The 17,061-nt window shown below is 40.6% G+C and overlaps 1 protein-coding gene across 3 annotated transcripts in view; it reads right to left on the bottom strand.

Annotated features, from left to right (window-relative positions):
- Positions 1–67: 67 nt before the first annotated feature.
- Positions 68–17,061, bottom strand: part of LOC307226230 (uncharacterized protein C5orf34 homolog) — a 21,227-nt gene continuing 4,233 nt past the window's right edge. The window contains exons 1-14 of one of the 3 annotated variants that reach the window (XM_079994835.1): positions 12,641–12,866; positions 12,408–12,558; positions 12,021–12,249; positions 11,159–11,248; positions 8,904–9,535; positions 7,580–7,681; positions 6,772–6,892; positions 6,162–6,253; positions 5,799–5,871; positions 4,688–4,858; positions 3,506–3,600; positions 2,355–2,447; positions 1,992–2,032; positions 70–1,267 (exon numbers count right to left, since the gene is read on the bottom strand). In XM_079994835.1, coding sequence (XP_079850961.1) covers positions 1,026–1,267; positions 1,992–2,032; positions 2,355–2,447; positions 3,506–3,600; positions 4,688–4,858; positions 5,799–5,871; positions 6,162–6,253; positions 6,772–6,892; positions 7,580–7,681; positions 8,904–9,535; positions 11,159–11,248; positions 12,021–12,249; positions 12,408–12,436 — 2,010 coding nt within the window. In that variant the 5' untranslated portion in view covers positions 12,437–12,558; positions 12,641–12,866 and the 3' untranslated portion in view covers positions 70–1,025. Of the gene's footprint in view, positions 1,268–1,991; positions 2,033–2,354; positions 2,448–3,505; positions 3,601–4,687; positions 4,859–5,798; positions 5,872–6,161; positions 6,254–6,771; positions 6,893–7,579; positions 7,682–8,903; positions 9,536–11,158; positions 11,249–12,020; positions 12,250–12,407; positions 12,559–12,640; positions 12,867–17,061 lie in introns of those variants that run through there. The other 2 variants (XM_079994836.1, XM_079994834.1) reach the window with 2 other exon arrangements.

The following is a 17,061-nucleotide window of genomic DNA, read 5'->3' as shown; positions in this document are numbered from 1 at the left end:
TCCTCTCGCTTCGCAGTCAAGAGATAGGGTTAAAATGTCGTTTATGCTACAAGCAAGGCAATTGACGAGAGCGGCTCTTCCTCTTCCTGAACGCAAATGTGTGTAGGGTAGGGGGGGGTGAGTGGCATGCAGGGGTTTCCATATGAGTGGTAGAGCAGATGCTCCAAATCTCCTCTGTACCTCCTGTAAGCAAATTAAAAGGGAATGGATATGGGAACCCGGTTGTTCCACTGGGCAGGGTACACGGTGTTCAGCAATTTAATTTTCCAAGGTTTTATTGGCACCACCGTTTTGAGGGCGTGGGAGGGGTACTTTTACAGTTATAAAATTTGAATCGGTCCAATTATTATTTTGAGACTATACATATACAGGAACAATAAAAGGATGATTTTTTTCTTGCTGTGGAAAGTATAATTTCTTTTTTCAAAAGGTGACAATGAAATTTCATTGTAACTTTATTAGAAAAACAGCCAACGTACTAGAAGACTTAGTTAACTATTACGCCTTGCTTAATTGACCTGTATGGCTTTATTCAAACATTCATAAACACAAACAGTGGTATAGATCTTCTCCCACCTCTACCAAAAAACTTCAAATATCAGAATAAAATGTTATAAAATATGACAGCTGAAATTTCAAAGCCAGTGATTTTCAAACATGTAGGAAATAACTAATTTTTAACTGTTAATTTGGTACAGGATTATACAGTGCAATTACATTTGGCATTATAACAAAATCCTCTCATCTCTGGCCTTTTATAACAACCCATAGTTTGTGTACACACAAACACACATATATATATATACAAACATTTATATTAAAATTTTCTATCCCACCTATCTCCAAAGAGAAACAAGGAAGCTATAAAATATAAACGAACAACCCCACAACATACACTCAAATTAATAAATTAACAATATCCTTAACTTATAATCCTGCCTTTAATTATCTATAAAGTCAGTGACTCAGAACAACTCTGTGGCCTGACCTTCGACGGTTGAATTTCATTTTCTACTTCAATCAGATTAATGAGGGACAGAATTACCGGAATTACTTTTGACCTCATTTCTCTTTACAGAGGAAGCTAAAAGAGAGTCAATATCACTGATAACCTTTGAAGTTTTTTCCAGAGTCTCAGCTATGTTCTTTTTACTAACATTCTCAACTAAAAAGATTTCCTCTGGTCTGTTCTGTCGGTCGGTGCTGCAGGATGGATTTCTTTTTGCAGCTGAAACCGTACTTGGAATATTGCTGTTCTCCACTAAAACTGTAGTTGTATAGTTAAGGAGGGAAAACAGCGAGACAAAAACCAAATCTCTTCTCTCAGGGGAACTGGGGAAATTCATAAGCTGTCTTGTGCTATATTTGTGATGGCATCACAGAGTTCAATACATGCTGCAATGCAAACCTGCTTTGTGTTGGGTTTGAAAGGGGTGGGGGTAGTTTGGGCAGAGTCCTGCTAGAGTCACTCTGCTGGTGTGAAACTCTGCCTGCCGAATGTGCAGAACAGCCCACAGAAAGCCTCAAAACAGGCAAGTGGTTATTAGTCATCCCTGCCGTTAGACTGTGGATGGAACAGTGGCCCCATTCCTTCCCGGCTGGGGTTTCAATTGCAGTGTAAGCCCGCAAACTTACAACACTTAGCTGGGAGTAGTAAGTCCCACTGAACATGTCTAAGATTGCACTGCAAGATTTAAAAGAAGTTCCAGAGGCTATTTCAATATGTCATTAAATAAGTACATAATGCATATCCCACCCCCACCCCAAGTAATAAAAAACCTTTCTCTTAAATAAAACTAAATTGCCACATGACAAAGTAATGTGAAGGACCTTTAACATTTTAATACTATTCGCAGACACCTTACTAGTACTTTGGCTAACAAACTGAACCAAAGTATAGAAAAGGTTTATTATCGCTTGCCTCAAGAAAAGAATGATCCAACCCTGCTAAGAACTTCTCTGTGGATTCAAAATGTGCTCGGAAAGGATACAGTTGAATCTTCTTATTTTTTCAAGTTCAGCAGCAACGGACCTATAAAATACCAATATAAAACTGAGAACACATTTCTCAAAATACCATTTTGCTTATTACCACAACAACATGTTTACCAGGAGTGATCTGACACTTAAGTTCCAGTGGAACAAAAGCAGTGTCATGGTCAGATCACTTCCTGGTGCCACTAGACTTCCCTAACCCTTCCCCTCCGCAGGTAGGAGAGACCAATTTGAATGGTCCACCGCCTGCCTCTTAATGGATCCAAATGGTTCCCAAAGAGAGGTAATAAATAAAATTGAATAAACTTGTGTTTAAAAATAAATACAGATGGCCCCTGAGAGCCATTTAAGATGCATACCAGGTCTCTTCAGGAATCGGCTGTGATGCGTCTGCACACACCTCTCCATCCTTGTTTAAGCTTCTGCACCACTTGACCACGGTTGTTACGTATCTGTGTTGGAGAAAAATAAGTTGTGTTACATCCACCATGAATGGGCAACACCAACTAAAGAACCAATGGCAGCTGGGGCATCCTGTCCCTAATAAGGAAAACAGACCCGCCTGTCTCTGATAGTGTTGGATTGCAAAAAATGAACACGAGGGAGTTGGGGGACAAGACTTTAGCATCTGATCCTACATGATGTTCTGCCAACAGCACACAGAAGTAGTGCAGGAAAACAGCTGCCTAATCAGAAACAGAGAAATGAAAGCTAGGAGCCAAATGGCACCTTAAACCTAGGTTATGGGCACAACAACTGAGTATCTAGGTGCGCTTTTTTTAATAACAAGGATGCAAAGCTGAAAATGAATGAACTGCAGCTAAAATATTATGTTCGTTTTTCACATGGTCTAGTCCAGGGGTTAGAAAACCTTTGCAGCAGGGGGCTGGTCCACTGTCCCTCAGAACTTGTGGGGGGCCAGACTATATTTTTTGGTGGGTAAGAACAAATTCCTATGCCCCACAAATAACCCAGAGATGCATTTTAAATAAAAGGACACATTCTACTCATGTAAAACACGCTCATTCCTGGACTGTCTGTGGGCCAGATTTAGAAGGTGATCGGGCTGGATCTGGCCCCCGGGCGTTAGTTTGCCAACCCATGGTCTATTCCTTCACATGCCCACCCCCGTAATATTCTTAAGAGGGTCTCTTCTCCAGTCTTCAGAGAGTAGCTGGAAGCGGGGAGGAAGAAAAGGGTCCTCCTTTTCTTCCATTCTGCACTTTTAATCTTAAGCGCAATACTGCGCCTGGAGCTCAGAAGCTGCTCGCACGAATGACATTCCCTGTCGTAAAACGTGCCTAGAACAATGGGAGTTTCGAACACAGTGTCTAATACTATCTCCCCATATGTTTATTAAAATGTTTGCTGCTGTAGTCAAAGGATTGATGACTTCTACCAAAATCTACAGCAAGAGGAGGAAGGAAAAATATTTCACCTGCATTTTTCTCTTTTGGGCAAATTAAATCATACTGAAATTCCTAAATTTATCCAAAAAACCTACAAATACCTTTCATAGAGCCCAGGATGATCTACATGGATAAGCTGCTGTGCTCCTGCAGGCGAAGTGAGTTTGCACCAACCCGTGTTAGCATCTTGAGGTCTCTTAGAAGAAAATTAGATAATCAGTAGAAGTACCCTACTTCATCCCTCCTTCCAAGTAACTTCTGCCTGTCTACTGTCATTTTTTTCAGGTAGGGACTTAGTTTTCTAGTTCCCCCTCCAGGTGGTTCCCTGCACGCTTCCAATTCTGAGCACTTCTTGTAGCCAAGTGGGTCAGTATAATTCTGAATGCTAATATATCCCTAGTTCTTCAACCCCAGAAGCAAACCGGCCGAACCCCCGAATCCCATACTCTCATAATAAATCTCATTCACTTTTACTGTTGTTTATAGCAGAGCCACTCTAAATAGGTTTTTGACTGCTGCCTGCTGGACAACCATACAATCAACAACCAGAGCTGTGTGCAAATGGCTTCTCAACTGCGCCCTGTTTGGGGCAAAGAAATTTTAAGAGGCACACTTCACCAAATTTCTACTGCAGCAGGGACAGGGTTGGGGGTTGGGGAGCAGACAAACAATTAGCAAGTGGTAGCCATTTTTTAAGGGAAAGAGTTGCCACAAAATAATTTCTCTATTTAAATGTTTGTGGAGTTATTTTATAAAAGGCCACCCATACGATGAAACTGAAAAGGCTGAAACAGGAAATAGTCAGGATGTCTTCTCTTGCACGGGTATCAGGAGGTAAAGGGACACGGGTGGTGCTGTGGTCTAAACCACTGAGCCTCTTGGGCTTGCCAATCTGAAGGTTGGCGGTTCGAATTCCTGCAACGGGGTGAGCTCCCGTTGCTCTGTCTCAGCTCCTGCCAACCTAGCAGTTCAAAAGCATGCCAGCGCAAGTAGATAAATAGGCACCGCTGCAGCGGGAAGGTAAACGGCGTTTCCGTGCGCTCTAGCACTTGTCACGGTCCTCCATGCAGCAGAAGTGGTTTAGTAATGCTGGCCACATGACTCGGAAAGCTGTCTGTGAACAAACGCTGGCTCCCTCGGCCTGAAAGCGAGGTGAGCGCTGCAACCCCATAGTCACCTTTGACTGGACTTAACCATCCAGGGGTCCTTTACCTTTACCTTTTACCAGGAGGTAAATGCTCCCAAGCACGGAATAAATTAAATCAACACCCTGTAAGGCTCACCTGTGATTTTCCATCTTGAGAAGTGAAATCCCACACCATGTTCAGGATCATTCCATCATAAAAAACGGCATGCACTTTATTATCTGAATATGCAAAGAGCCTTCCTACATTGGGAACAATTGTTTCAGCCAGGGGGACTGGCAGCATTTGTCCTCTACCCTTCTCAGGACACTGAAAGAAGCAATGTGGGACAAAAATAAATACTAATTTATAACATGGGGAAACTTGTCACGTTTGCATTTCTTAGTGCAGAAAGCATTGAACTGATGTGTAGAGATCTTTCCTATTCTGCTTAATTCAAGAGGGTTCTGGAAACTTCTCTGTGTGAAAGGAAACAAGCAGAAGGTTCATGATGTTTTGGTTTTACCTTCAGAGAAGCTGAGTACAGCTTGTTATCTCTTTCTGTCAAGGTCATGCTGACTATAAAAGTAAGGCCAGAAGGAACCTGGGTTTCACTCTCTGTCTATCTATTTTCCTTCTGGTGTGGTGTTCTGTACATAGTATGCTTAGTGTTAAGGTTTAGACTTATTATAAGTTATTGTAAGTTTAAGTCTGCTGCAACTGGATTTCTTATGGACAGTGCCAATCCTGAATGTATTGGATTTGTGACCATTATGCTCATTTGCCTTCAGTAGCAGTAAAGCTCTGCTGGATAAAATACAATTGCCTCTGGTCTATTTTTGGGAATCCTGCAACGAGTTTGTTACTCTGCTAACTATACATTGGAATCTGCTCTGGATCAATATTGAGTAGGATTTCAATGGCAAAAATATCTACTGGAAAGCCCTTTTGCTGTTTCTGATCCTTTTCTAGTTTCATTTATTTTCATACTCTCTAGTTTAGGGGAGAATAGGACCTAAAGAGCCTATATATAATTTGTAGCATTTCCTCAATAGGTCAATAAAGGTTTATTTTTTCTCATTAAAAATATACATCTTTATAAACAAAATCATCTGCTTTAAACTCTTCAAATTGGTTGGGAATGGAAATCTAAAATTTCCATGTGCCTAGATTTTTTTGACCCTGAAAATTGAGAAGTGCTGTGAGCACAGAGACCAGCATGATATTTTACAAGATGTCAACTGCCAGCACCTTCATTCTTACTTACCACCACCATCTTCCAGCAGCAGACAGAGTAATTATGGGTTAACGAAAGCATGCGCTCAAGATTATGTTGAAGAACTCTAGGTAGTTTACAAAAAGAAAAAGATAAAAGACTTTTCATAAGGACATACTGGCTTTATAAAAATAAGTCAGTTTATATTTACTTGTATATTTATTGTTGGGACCTTAGCCTCCCAGTAAAACAGCATTTCCTAAACTCAATACCCATTTCATGTCATGATGTAAATTGAGTCGGTTACTCAACACGCGCTTTATAAGACACAGAAAAAGGTAGTAAATGTTCCTTCAGCTCAGCTATACATGCCCTTGGCGTGTGGACTAACAAAAATGCAGAGCCAAAATATTTCACCTTACAGCTTGAGTGATAATGGTCCACACAGAGTAGAGACTTCCAGGTACATCAGGTGGTAGACTGCTTGCAGAATACATTGTTTCTTCTATCTTAAAAGATGCAAAAAGGAAAAGGAAATTGCTTTCTAATGAGCAAACCAAGAATCTCAGGCACATTCACACCATACATTTTAAAGCACTATGATAGTACTTTGAACAGTCATGGCTTCCCCCAAAGAATTCTGGGAGCTGCTGTTTCTTAAGGGTGCTGAGAGTTGTCAGGAGGCCTCTATTCCCCTCACAGATTTATAATTCTCAGAGTTCCCTGTGAAGAGGGATTGATTGTTAAGCCACTCTGAGAACTGTAGCTCTGTGAGGGGAATAGAGTATAAAAACACTGAGCACAAGCTGAAAAACCAGGCCATGTCTGCCAGTTTCAAACATCTCCACCTTTTGCTGGACATATCACTGTTAGCTCTAAAAATGCCTGGGTATTCCCTGTCATCTTTCAAGTGTCAAGGAAAACATAATGGAAACTGTAATTTATAAACATAGCATAATAGAAGACCTACAGCAACGTTCCTCAAATATTCTAGGATGGATCTGAAAGATAAAATGGCGTCATTTACCTCCCTCGTTCCTTCCTGGATATAATAGCGAGTGAAATATTTCCCCAAAAAGGAACCTTCCGATTTGAAAACTGAGCCATCACCGGGGTAGATTTCTATGTGTCTAGCTCCAAGAAGAAACCTAAGAGAAAGTACTGATTAGTCCTACTACCTTATGAGACTGTGTGGATTAATTACAGATAAAACAGTGGTGTTGGCTGAAGTCACATCATGTACAGGACTGCAGCCAGCCCAGTATACCCAAAGGAGCATCTCCACCCACATCATTCAGCCCGGACACTGAGGTCTAGCTCCGAGGGCCTTCTGGCGGTTCCCTCACTGTGAGAAGTGAGGTTACAGGGAACCAGGCAGAGGGCCTTCTTGGTAGTGGCGCCCTCCCTGTGGAACGCCCTCCCATCAGATGTCAAGGAAATAAACAACTATCCAACTTTTAGAAGACATCTGAAGTCAGCTCTGTTTAGGGAAGTTTTTAATGTTTGATGTATAATAAAAAATTATCATTATCACCATCATCATCATCTATGCTTCAGCTCCATTGGGGTCAACAAGACTTAAGTACATGAACTGTAGAAGTAGTAGCTGTGTACAATATTGTACACAGAGGCAGACACATACTCCCAGGTAAGTGTGCATAGGACTGTCCAATATTGTGGCACTGCTTTCAAGCCTCTCTTCTTCACTTAAATCATGTGGAGACTTCTTCTAAAAACTTAGTATATTTAAAAAAAACCAAACTTTCCTAATGTTAGGTAAGCAATATTAATTTGCTATTCATTAAATTTTGTGTTTTGTTTTTTGTTTTACTCACCTGTAAATGATCCCCTTACTCCATACTATTTTGACTGGCTGGGAGTACAAATACTGACCACTGTCCTCTTTCCTCAGTTGCAAGAAATCAGAGAAATCCCACCTGTGAAACAAATCAGCAGACACCGAACTTAACAAATCCTGCTGGAACCCTTGCTAACAGGGTGGATAAAAATCAATGATTTAAAAAAAATAAAAATCGGATTTTTTAAAATTTAAATTGGATTTTTAAAATAAAAATGCTTTTGGAGGAAAAATCTTTCTAAGGGTAGTTTTCTATTTAAATTACATTATGGTCCAACGGCTATTTATCAGGAAATGAGGATTTGTTTAAAGTTTTTCATGTGTGCTAAAACTCAGTCTAAGTTTCTTTTTTAAAAAAACAAAACCGTTTAACCACATCAGTTAACAAACATGGATACATATGCTATAATGTTATTGCTTTAGTTAAATAAATTGTTTAAATTTTTATGAAGGAAATAATTATTTTTCTCCTTCCAATAAAGTACAGCAGAAAAGTTGTCCAAATATAAACAGTTAACTTAATTAAACCTCACGATAATTTCATAATTATCTGTCTATGTATTTCTAACAGTATAACCAAATCAGTAATTTTTGATATAACTGTAAAAACTACTCTGAAAATTTATTATTCCAAAAATGAAACCTTCATCTGGTTGTAAATATTAAGATTATACCAGCAAGAATGAGTCTTTCTGTAAAAAAAAATGATTTAAATCAAGTCTCACTGACTAGTGATTTAAATCCACCCTGCTTGGTACCAATTGAAACAATCTAGAACAAGTATTGTAGGGCAAGACTGCGGATAATAGCTGTCAACGTTTTCCTTTTTTTAAGGGAAATTCCCTTATTCCTAATAGGATTCCTCGCAAGAAAAGGGAAAAGTTGACAGCTATGCTGGGGATCCTAGCCACTGACCACGCTGGCTGAGGCTCGTGGGAGTTGTGAGCCCAGCAGGGCTAGAAGTAAACCATCCCTTCTGTAGATATTGCTTTCAAGCCTAAAAGCAATCTGATATTTTATCTGTTTCTCAGATGAAATTCCACTATGTTCAGTCCCATCTGCACTACACATTTGAAGCAGTATCATACCGTTTTAAACAGCCCTCCCCCCCACCCCCAAACCCTGGCTGGATTGTAATTTGTTAAGCGTGTTGAAGCCCCTATTCCCCTCACAGAGTGACAATGGAAAATTCACTGCTGTTTTTAAGCAGATTTTTAGCCACCTTAGTTAGGGGAAGGGACTTAATAAAAGAAAACAGAAATAGAAATACTTTAGTAAATAAATAAATAAAAACAATTCACCTGTGCAAATAAGGAGCATGACAGCTGAGTGGTAAAGCCCAAGGCAAACGAGTGACTGCCTTAGAAGAGTGTAATATATTAAGCTCTGCAATCTCAACATCTGTGTTTCCTTCATCCGGTTCAGTTTCTTTGCCAGCGTGTAATTGATAAAACCTAAGTGCCAATGATAAAGGGTACCTCCATTCTTCGGAGCAGGAGGACACAGACAGATGTTGAGTAACCCAACAATATTCTGATGAGCAGTTCTGGAAAGACCAGCGACTCTCCTCTAATTTTTGCACAGATCCTGAGTTGCTGTCCTGCATATTCTGTGCCACAGACCTGCCAAAGTCACCCTCTCCTTCTTCCGCTCTCAGCTGCTGAGAAGACGGTTTCCCAGCAGAATTCTGGCCGGATCTTCCACACCGATCCCGGATTGATTCACCACACTTTTTATCTAATGGTGGTGCTGATAACTTCTGGCTGACTTTGCACAAAAACTCCACTGTGAATTCTTGCTGAAGGACAGGCAAGGTCAGACTAGCATGGCCATCTAGAGAAGAGATGGTCACAGCGCCATGGTGAAAACGGGCTGCTCCGTTCTTGGCACAAGAAGTGGGCCATTTGGCTTTAGAGATATCTGCGAAAAGAATCTGTTAAGAGGGGAAGAAAAATCACTTAAATCTCAAGCACAATGCCACCGAGGCTATTTATTATTTAACAGCTAAATATTAGCTGGATAGCTCGGTTGGTGAGAGCAAAGGTTGCAGGTTCAATCCCTGTATGGGATAGCTGCATATTCCAGTATTGCAGGGGGTTAGACTAATAATAATAATAATAATAATAATAATAATAATAATAATAATATATTTATACCCTGCCCATCTGGCTGGGTTTCCCCAACCACTCTGGGTGGCTCCCAACAGATTAAAAACACGCTAAAACACCAGACATTAAAAACTTCCCTAAACAGGGCTGCCTTCGGGTGTCTTCTAAAAGTCAGGTAGTTGTTTATTTCCGTGACATCTGATGGGAGGCGGTTCCACAGGCCAGGTGCCACTACCAAGAAGGCCCTCTGCCTGATTCCCTGTAACCTCGCAGGGAGGGAACAGCCAGAAGGCCCTCAGAGTAGGACCTCAGTGTCTGGCTGAACGATGGAGGTGGAGACGTTCCTTCAGGTAGTCTGGCCTGAGACCGTTTAGGGCTTTAAATAATAAATTATTATTTTTTAGAAGACATCTGAAGGCAGCGTTGTTTAGGGAAATTCTTAATGTGTTACATTTTAATGTATTTTTAATCTTTGTTGGAAGCTGCCCAATGTGGCTGGGGAAACTCAGCCAGATGGGCGGGGTACAAATAATAAATTATTATTGTTGTTGTTATCATTAAAAGATCAGCACCAACTCTTTGAATTGTGCTTGAAAATGTACTGGGAGTCAATGTAGGTCTTTCAGAACCAGTGTTATATGGTCCCTGAGGACTAGATGAATTTCAGGGTTCCTTCCAACTCTACAAGTTTATGATTCTGTGATTAATTAGTCTTCTCCAACCTGGTCCTTCTCCAGATGTTTTGGACTACAACTCCCATGAGCTACCACCCAGCAATTTAGTTTGGACCCACTTTGATCTGTCAAATCCCCACACCACCACAGATCTGAAACAGCTGGCCTTGACACTAGGCAGGGCGCTGAATCCCCAGGCAGGCAGGCAGGCAGGTCTCTGCTCTGCATTCCCACCAGCAACAAGAGAGGAGCAGTAGCCAGGACAACTGCTTAGGAGGTAAAACTTTTGCTACCATCTTCCTGCTTTGCTACTGCTCCCTCCCAAAGGGAGAAGAGAGACACCAGACCATCCCTGGAAGACACGGGATCCATCCAGCACTGATTTTTGCAACAGCTGACTTTGACACCAGACTTCTGGGTGAGGCAGGGTGGTTAAAGCGGGAAAATGGTTGGTTCTATGTGAATAGCTTTTGGACTAGGAAGGGGGCTAAGGTCTTCTTTATTTGCTAATTAGTGAGTGGGGATGTTGCTTCGTTTATTATTTGAGTGTTGTTAACATTGTTTGCTATTATTTATACGGCTGATATGTTGGTTTTTTGTTTTTCCATAAATGTTACATTATAGGAAATGTTAATGTATTATATGGCCTTCCCCTTTCTCCTATGGTATTGTGTATGTATTGCATATTTTCCTTTACAAGTAAGTCGCTTGGAGACATGCGGGCGACTAATAAGTTTAATAAATAAGAATAGTAAGCCTACAAAAAGCACTTACATTTTTCCTTTCAGGAGGTATAATACTTGAAGGTAAATAGGGACGATCAGAATATTGATTCCGGAAATCAATTGCCTGCAAAAGCTTCTCCTAAAAACACACACACAAAAAACAACAACAATATATATCATGGAATTTGTAAATTAACAAAAGCATAAATTTAATTCCCCCTTTCTTAAAGGAGAAGAATTGTAATTAAGAACCCATGTTTAGTTCCAACATCCTTATCGTCTGTATATACAGTGGTGCCTCGCAAGACGAAATTAATCCGTTCTGCGAGTCTCTTCGTCTTGCGGTTTTTTCGTCTTGCAAAGCACGGCTATTAGTGGCTTAGTGGCTATTAACGGCTTAGCGGCTTTAAGAAAAAGGAAACAAACTTGCAAGAACTCGCAAGACGTTTTGTCTTGCGAAGCAAGCCCATAGGGAAATTCGTCTTGCGAAGCACCTCAAAAAACAGAAAACTCTTTCGTCTAGCGAGTTTTTCGTCTTGCGAGGCATTCGTCTTGCGGGGCACCACTGTATTTAGAAACTAGGCTTCGGTACAAAAGTGAAATCCACTTTTCAGTCTGGCCTCACTCAGCATGGGCATTTAATAATAATAATAATAATTTTTTATTTATACCCCGCCCTCCCCGGCCAAGACTGGGCTCAGGGCGGCTAACACCAAATATAAAATACAGTTGTTGTTGTTGTTTTTTTAAAAAACTTTTTAGTCCCTAAAAAGTTGCCCAGAAGAGAATGAAACCTACAGGCTGAAAATGGTTGCCCATCTGTGTCTTAACGCATGGGCTGATTTATTATCCCACAATAACCCCTTCTCTCTCCTGGAACTCTGCTTAGGCAGAAAAATGTTCTAGTTTACCCTGTAGATGCTGATAGCAAATTGCGTCCTCTGGCGAATCCGTTCTGCTGGTTGTATAGGATGGGCAGAGGCAGGAATGGCTTTCTCAAATAAAAACTCAGACCCACAAGGAGAAAGCAGCAACCTGGATCCATCCTCATAGTGCACTTCTACAGAATTGTCCTCATAAAGGATCACGATGCTCTCTGACTCCATGGCGGCAGATGAAAGATGTTCATTCAAAGACAATCTATAAAGAAGAAGATCACAACTTAAGGGGCTGTGGACCGTTGGCAAAGTCACTTAAATACCACACCCCAAATCCAGAGCAAAAAGTTCTGATTTAACACTTTACAGAGCAAAAATAAGTGTATAATTTGAGGAGAAATAAGGTTTTGTCTCGCTCACCTCAGGCCTTCCACAGAGCAGGAATACATTCAGCCAAACATACAGAGAGAAAGCTCCCTCAGAACTACGCAGCCAATCAGAGCATTATACACATCTTTTCAGACCTCTAAGCAGTGCACAGCACTCTGAAGAATGGTGGGATAAATACTTTCTAGGGAAACAAGAATATTAGTCTAGTTCCACAGAGTTAAGAGTGGTCCACATGAAATTCAGTTTTAGGTTCACAAACCCACATTCACAGGCCCTGTGACCTGGGAGTTGGCAGTTACTGGCTTTTGAAATCAGTACAGTGGTACCTCAGTTTTCGAACAGCTTAGTTCCTGAACAACTTGGAAATCAAACACTGCAAACCCGGAAGTAGGTGTTCCGGTTTTCGAACTTTGCCTCGGAAGCCGAACGTGCTCCTGAGCTTCTGTTTTCACTGTTGCGCAGCTCATTTGAGTCCCCCGTATCGTAATTAAGCCTTTCCCCCTCCCCCTTCTGCCCTTGCGCCACTCATTTGAGTCCCCCCCCCCCATTGTAATTAAAGCCTTCCATTTCTGATTGCTGTGTTCTGAAGTGATATTTGATGCCTTTGTTTTTGCTTTTTTGCGTGTTTTTGTTTGTGTGGCTTTTTCATTTTTGTTACTGTGGCTTGTTTTTCGTTATATGATTGATTGATTATGTGACTGCGGAAACGGATAAAAGCTCCCCATCCAAACAATGACTATCATCAGTGCAAGTAAGAAAATGAATTAATTTTAATTTTTATCATCTACAATGCTGTCTTATTTATTTTATAGTAGAGAACACTGATGATTGCTTTCATTTTATGGAGCAATGGTCTTGTTAGATAGTAAAATTCGTGTCAAATTGCTGTTTTAGGGGTTGTTTTTAAAATTCTAGAACGGATTAATCCAATGAGAATAAAAATGCTCAATGATATTGGGACTTCAAGATGGCGCCGAGGTAAGACGCTCTTATCGGAGCTCAAAGAGATCTTTTAACTAAATGTTGCCGGCTCTCCTCCCTTTTGGATTCTATTTCCTTTCATTATTTCGCTGTGCGTTTGAACATTTTATCTTATCTTATCCTCCTCGGTGCCGGGACTTAATGAAGTTAAAGAAGTTTTAACGAAGGCTCTCAGACATTCCCTCTCGAGCACTAAGGCACTCCCTCCCAGTTACTCGTTACTTACCTCGCAGCAGTCCAGCTAGGACCGAATGAGAATTGAACAAGATTGTGACCAGAGAACTTTAGCATTTTATCATTCTATTTAGAAGTCTGATCTCATTGATTTAAGAATCTAGTAATGAGAAGAGGCAAAAGACCCAGGTGCCTTGATATAGAAACTGACACAGAGCCCTCTGGTTTTAAACAGAGTAATCTAGATAATTACCTGCTACCTCAAAAACAGCACGTATCTCCTCCCAAAACCTTCCTCAACTCCTTACATGGAAAGACAATTGAAGAGATATCCCTAGGAGTAAATGAGGACAAGGCTACTACTCCCATAACCGAGGCACAAGCACTAATTGATAGAAAGGTGGAGCTGCTGGAGGAATGCTGCCTATTGACTGCTCAAACAGTTCAAAAAATCTTTGAACAATTACAAAACATCTCCAAGAAGCTGGATAACCCAGATGAAAGGAGGCAACTCACTCCCTTTTTGCCATCCTTAACAACCCCTGGAAATAAACAGAACAAATACAAATTTATACCTCTAAATCAGTCAAAAATCAGAGGAAGCCCCCCTCACTCAATCAACCTGATACTGAGGCCATGTGAGATTGTTCTCCACATTTTTCCATATAGAGGACCCCTACCTTACTGGGAGTCATCTTTCTGGGCCAGACACCATCTAAATCTGCTCCTTGGTTCTGAGGGCGGAAGCATTGACTTAAAAGCAGTCAAGAGGCTCACTAACGACGGATATTCCAAAAAAGTACTACTAAGATTTGGTAGTCATAGAATCCCAACTAAAATCTTAAGGGTAAAGGCTCATTTAGCCCAGAAAGGAATTTTTCCGCGCCGACATTTTGAAGATATATCACCCAGACCATTGTTTGCATCTAAAAGACAGAATAAGATGAACAAGGCCATTCCACCAGAAGCCGACATCTCCCCTACCCCCGTGGAAGAACCCAGTAGATGGGAGAAACCGCAGTCAGCTACCCGGAAAATTACGCAAGAAAAATCCAAGCTCCCAAACCATGCGACTGCAGCATCAAATAACAACCTCGCCCTTGACACAATAGACTGGACAGTCCCAGAAGAAGAAGATCTGCTGAGTAATTTTGCCAAGCTACCAGATAAAGAACAAATAAACATACTCAGTAAATTGACGAAACTACAGGCCAGATTGACCGAAATTCACCGACAAGGTCAACAAAATGCAGTAGATACAATACACAATCAAACTTTACACTTGCCAGCCTTTCCCCCAAAATGCATAGTCAAAAAGAGAGCTGCAAATGGAACTTTCAAATGTATAGATGCAGAGCTACAAATCCAGCCGCCTTTAGAATATGAAACGGCAAGGAAAAACTCCAGTAATGAGACTACAAACTCTTGGCTGAGATATCAAATACTAGCTCCAAACGAAATAGGTACCCCTTATTTAAGTACCACAAAGGACTCTAACTTTGCCGAACAAAAGATGACCTCCAACAGACCTGACACACCGAGCTCAACACCTAATGAGGCCAAAGAAATGGAAGTAGAGACTAAAAACAGTCCTACTGTCCATAATAGCCCACCAACCACAGAAATCTCTCAGGAACAAGGAACAGTTAAGGAAGAAAATCAAGAAAGGGAGGAAATTCAAATTTCCCGCACTTTAAAAAAGAATCTAAAAGATCCACCATTACGTCCCCCACCGAAAGCAGCGACAAATGGCTGTATCTGCACAAGAAAAAATTCCTCGCTGGACTTAATGACAGAACTAGAATGACTAAATGCTGTCAACCAGCCACCAACCCAAAAACGGATCCTACGCCTGTTGTCCTGGAATATCGCAGGGTGGGGAAACAAAGACGGAGACCCAGACCTAATGAACTTCTTTAAGGATTTTGAACTAATACTCCTACAAGAAACATGGTCAACTAGAGATATTAAAATTAACGGATTCATCTCCTATACGAAACCCGCATTGAAAACAAACACGAAGGGCCGGCCGAAAGCAGGATTCTGTTGTATGATCAAAGACAACTTAGGGTTTGAAATCAAGCAACTAGAAATATGTTTACCACTTGCACAAGCTCTACTTTTAACCCAAAAAAAAGACTCTTTGCTACTTGTAAATGTCTATATCCCCCCAACCAAAAACAACATCAGTAGTGAAAATTGGTCACAACTAACCTTTTATATAGAAAATCTGTCCGATAAATACCCAAATGCCTCACTGATAATAGCAGGTGATTTTAATGCCAGAGTGGGAACCAACAATGAACAACTATGTAGCAAACTAAATTGGAATACTGATAATGATATCGCACATGCCCTGAAAATAGGACGATTCTCCAGAGACAGGGTTGTTAACAACGAAGGCTTACGCCTACTTGAATTATGTAACAACTTTAATTTGCAGATTGTGAACGGTTCAACAAATGGCGATAGAAGCGGGGAGTTTACATATTTCTCCCCCCGAGGATGCAGTGTCATCGACTATATTCTTGTCCCTTATAATATTATAAATTCGATCATGGACCTCAAAATTGGAACGCGCACTGAAAGCGATCATCAGCCATTATTGCTGTCTATTAGCTTAAAGGACGAAACCAAAATAACTAAGCACAATATCATAGAACCTTCTCAATACAAACAAATGACCCAATTAAAATGGTCCCAGGAAATGAGTGCAGAAGTGGGGCATAAACTTACAGCTAACCTGAGAAAACAAGTATTAGTCAACTTAAAGACCACTAATTCCTACTGTGATATTCCTAAAATTTATAATGAAATCTTCCAAATGCTTGTAGAGCTTAGTACTCCACCTAAAGTTTGGGAACTTAAATATAGCGCTAGCCCTTGGTTTGATGATGAATGTTTCCAGCTAAAAAGAAAACTGCGCCAAACATTTAAAAATAATCGCACTAAACTAGAGCCCTCTTATCTTGATGAAAAAAGAAAATACCATTATATTCTGGCCGAAAAGAAACAGAAATACGCAACTCAAAAATGGCTACAATTATTCGACTCAATTCAGAGTAAAAACAACAAAGCGTTCTGGAGCCTAGTGTACGGAGGACTGAAAGCCGAAAATCAACTAACTCTGCCACCAATTGCAGAATCCAAATGGTCCCAATACTTTACATCTGTATTTAACAATCTACACGGTGAACTTAAAGGAAATGAAACCATTAAAAATAAAATTAATAAACTCCAGGAGTGGCCAAGGGTAGAGGAAGAGGAAATTAGAGAGATAGTTAAAAACTTCAAATCGGGGAAATCTCCTGGGCCAGACGGTCTACCAATAGAACTATTTAAGACCTATATAGATTGGTGGGCAGAACCCTTAGCCCAATTGTTTACTCTTATAGATAAATATGGGACCATACCTGAGATATGGTTAAGATCAATAATTATTCCAATCTTTAAAAATGGCGACCCAAAAGAACCAAGGAATTATAGACCGATAAGCCTACTATCAGTGATAGGGAAAATCTACGCTAAG

The sequence above is a fragment of the Podarcis cretensis genome, assembly GCF_951804945.1.
Source record: "Podarcis cretensis genome assembly, chromosome: 11".
In the NCBI taxonomy this organism is placed as follows: domain Eukaryota; kingdom Metazoa; phylum Chordata; class Lepidosauria; order Squamata; family Lacertidae; genus Podarcis; species Podarcis cretensis.
This window is presented reverse-complemented; position numbering and strand designations above follow the sequence as displayed.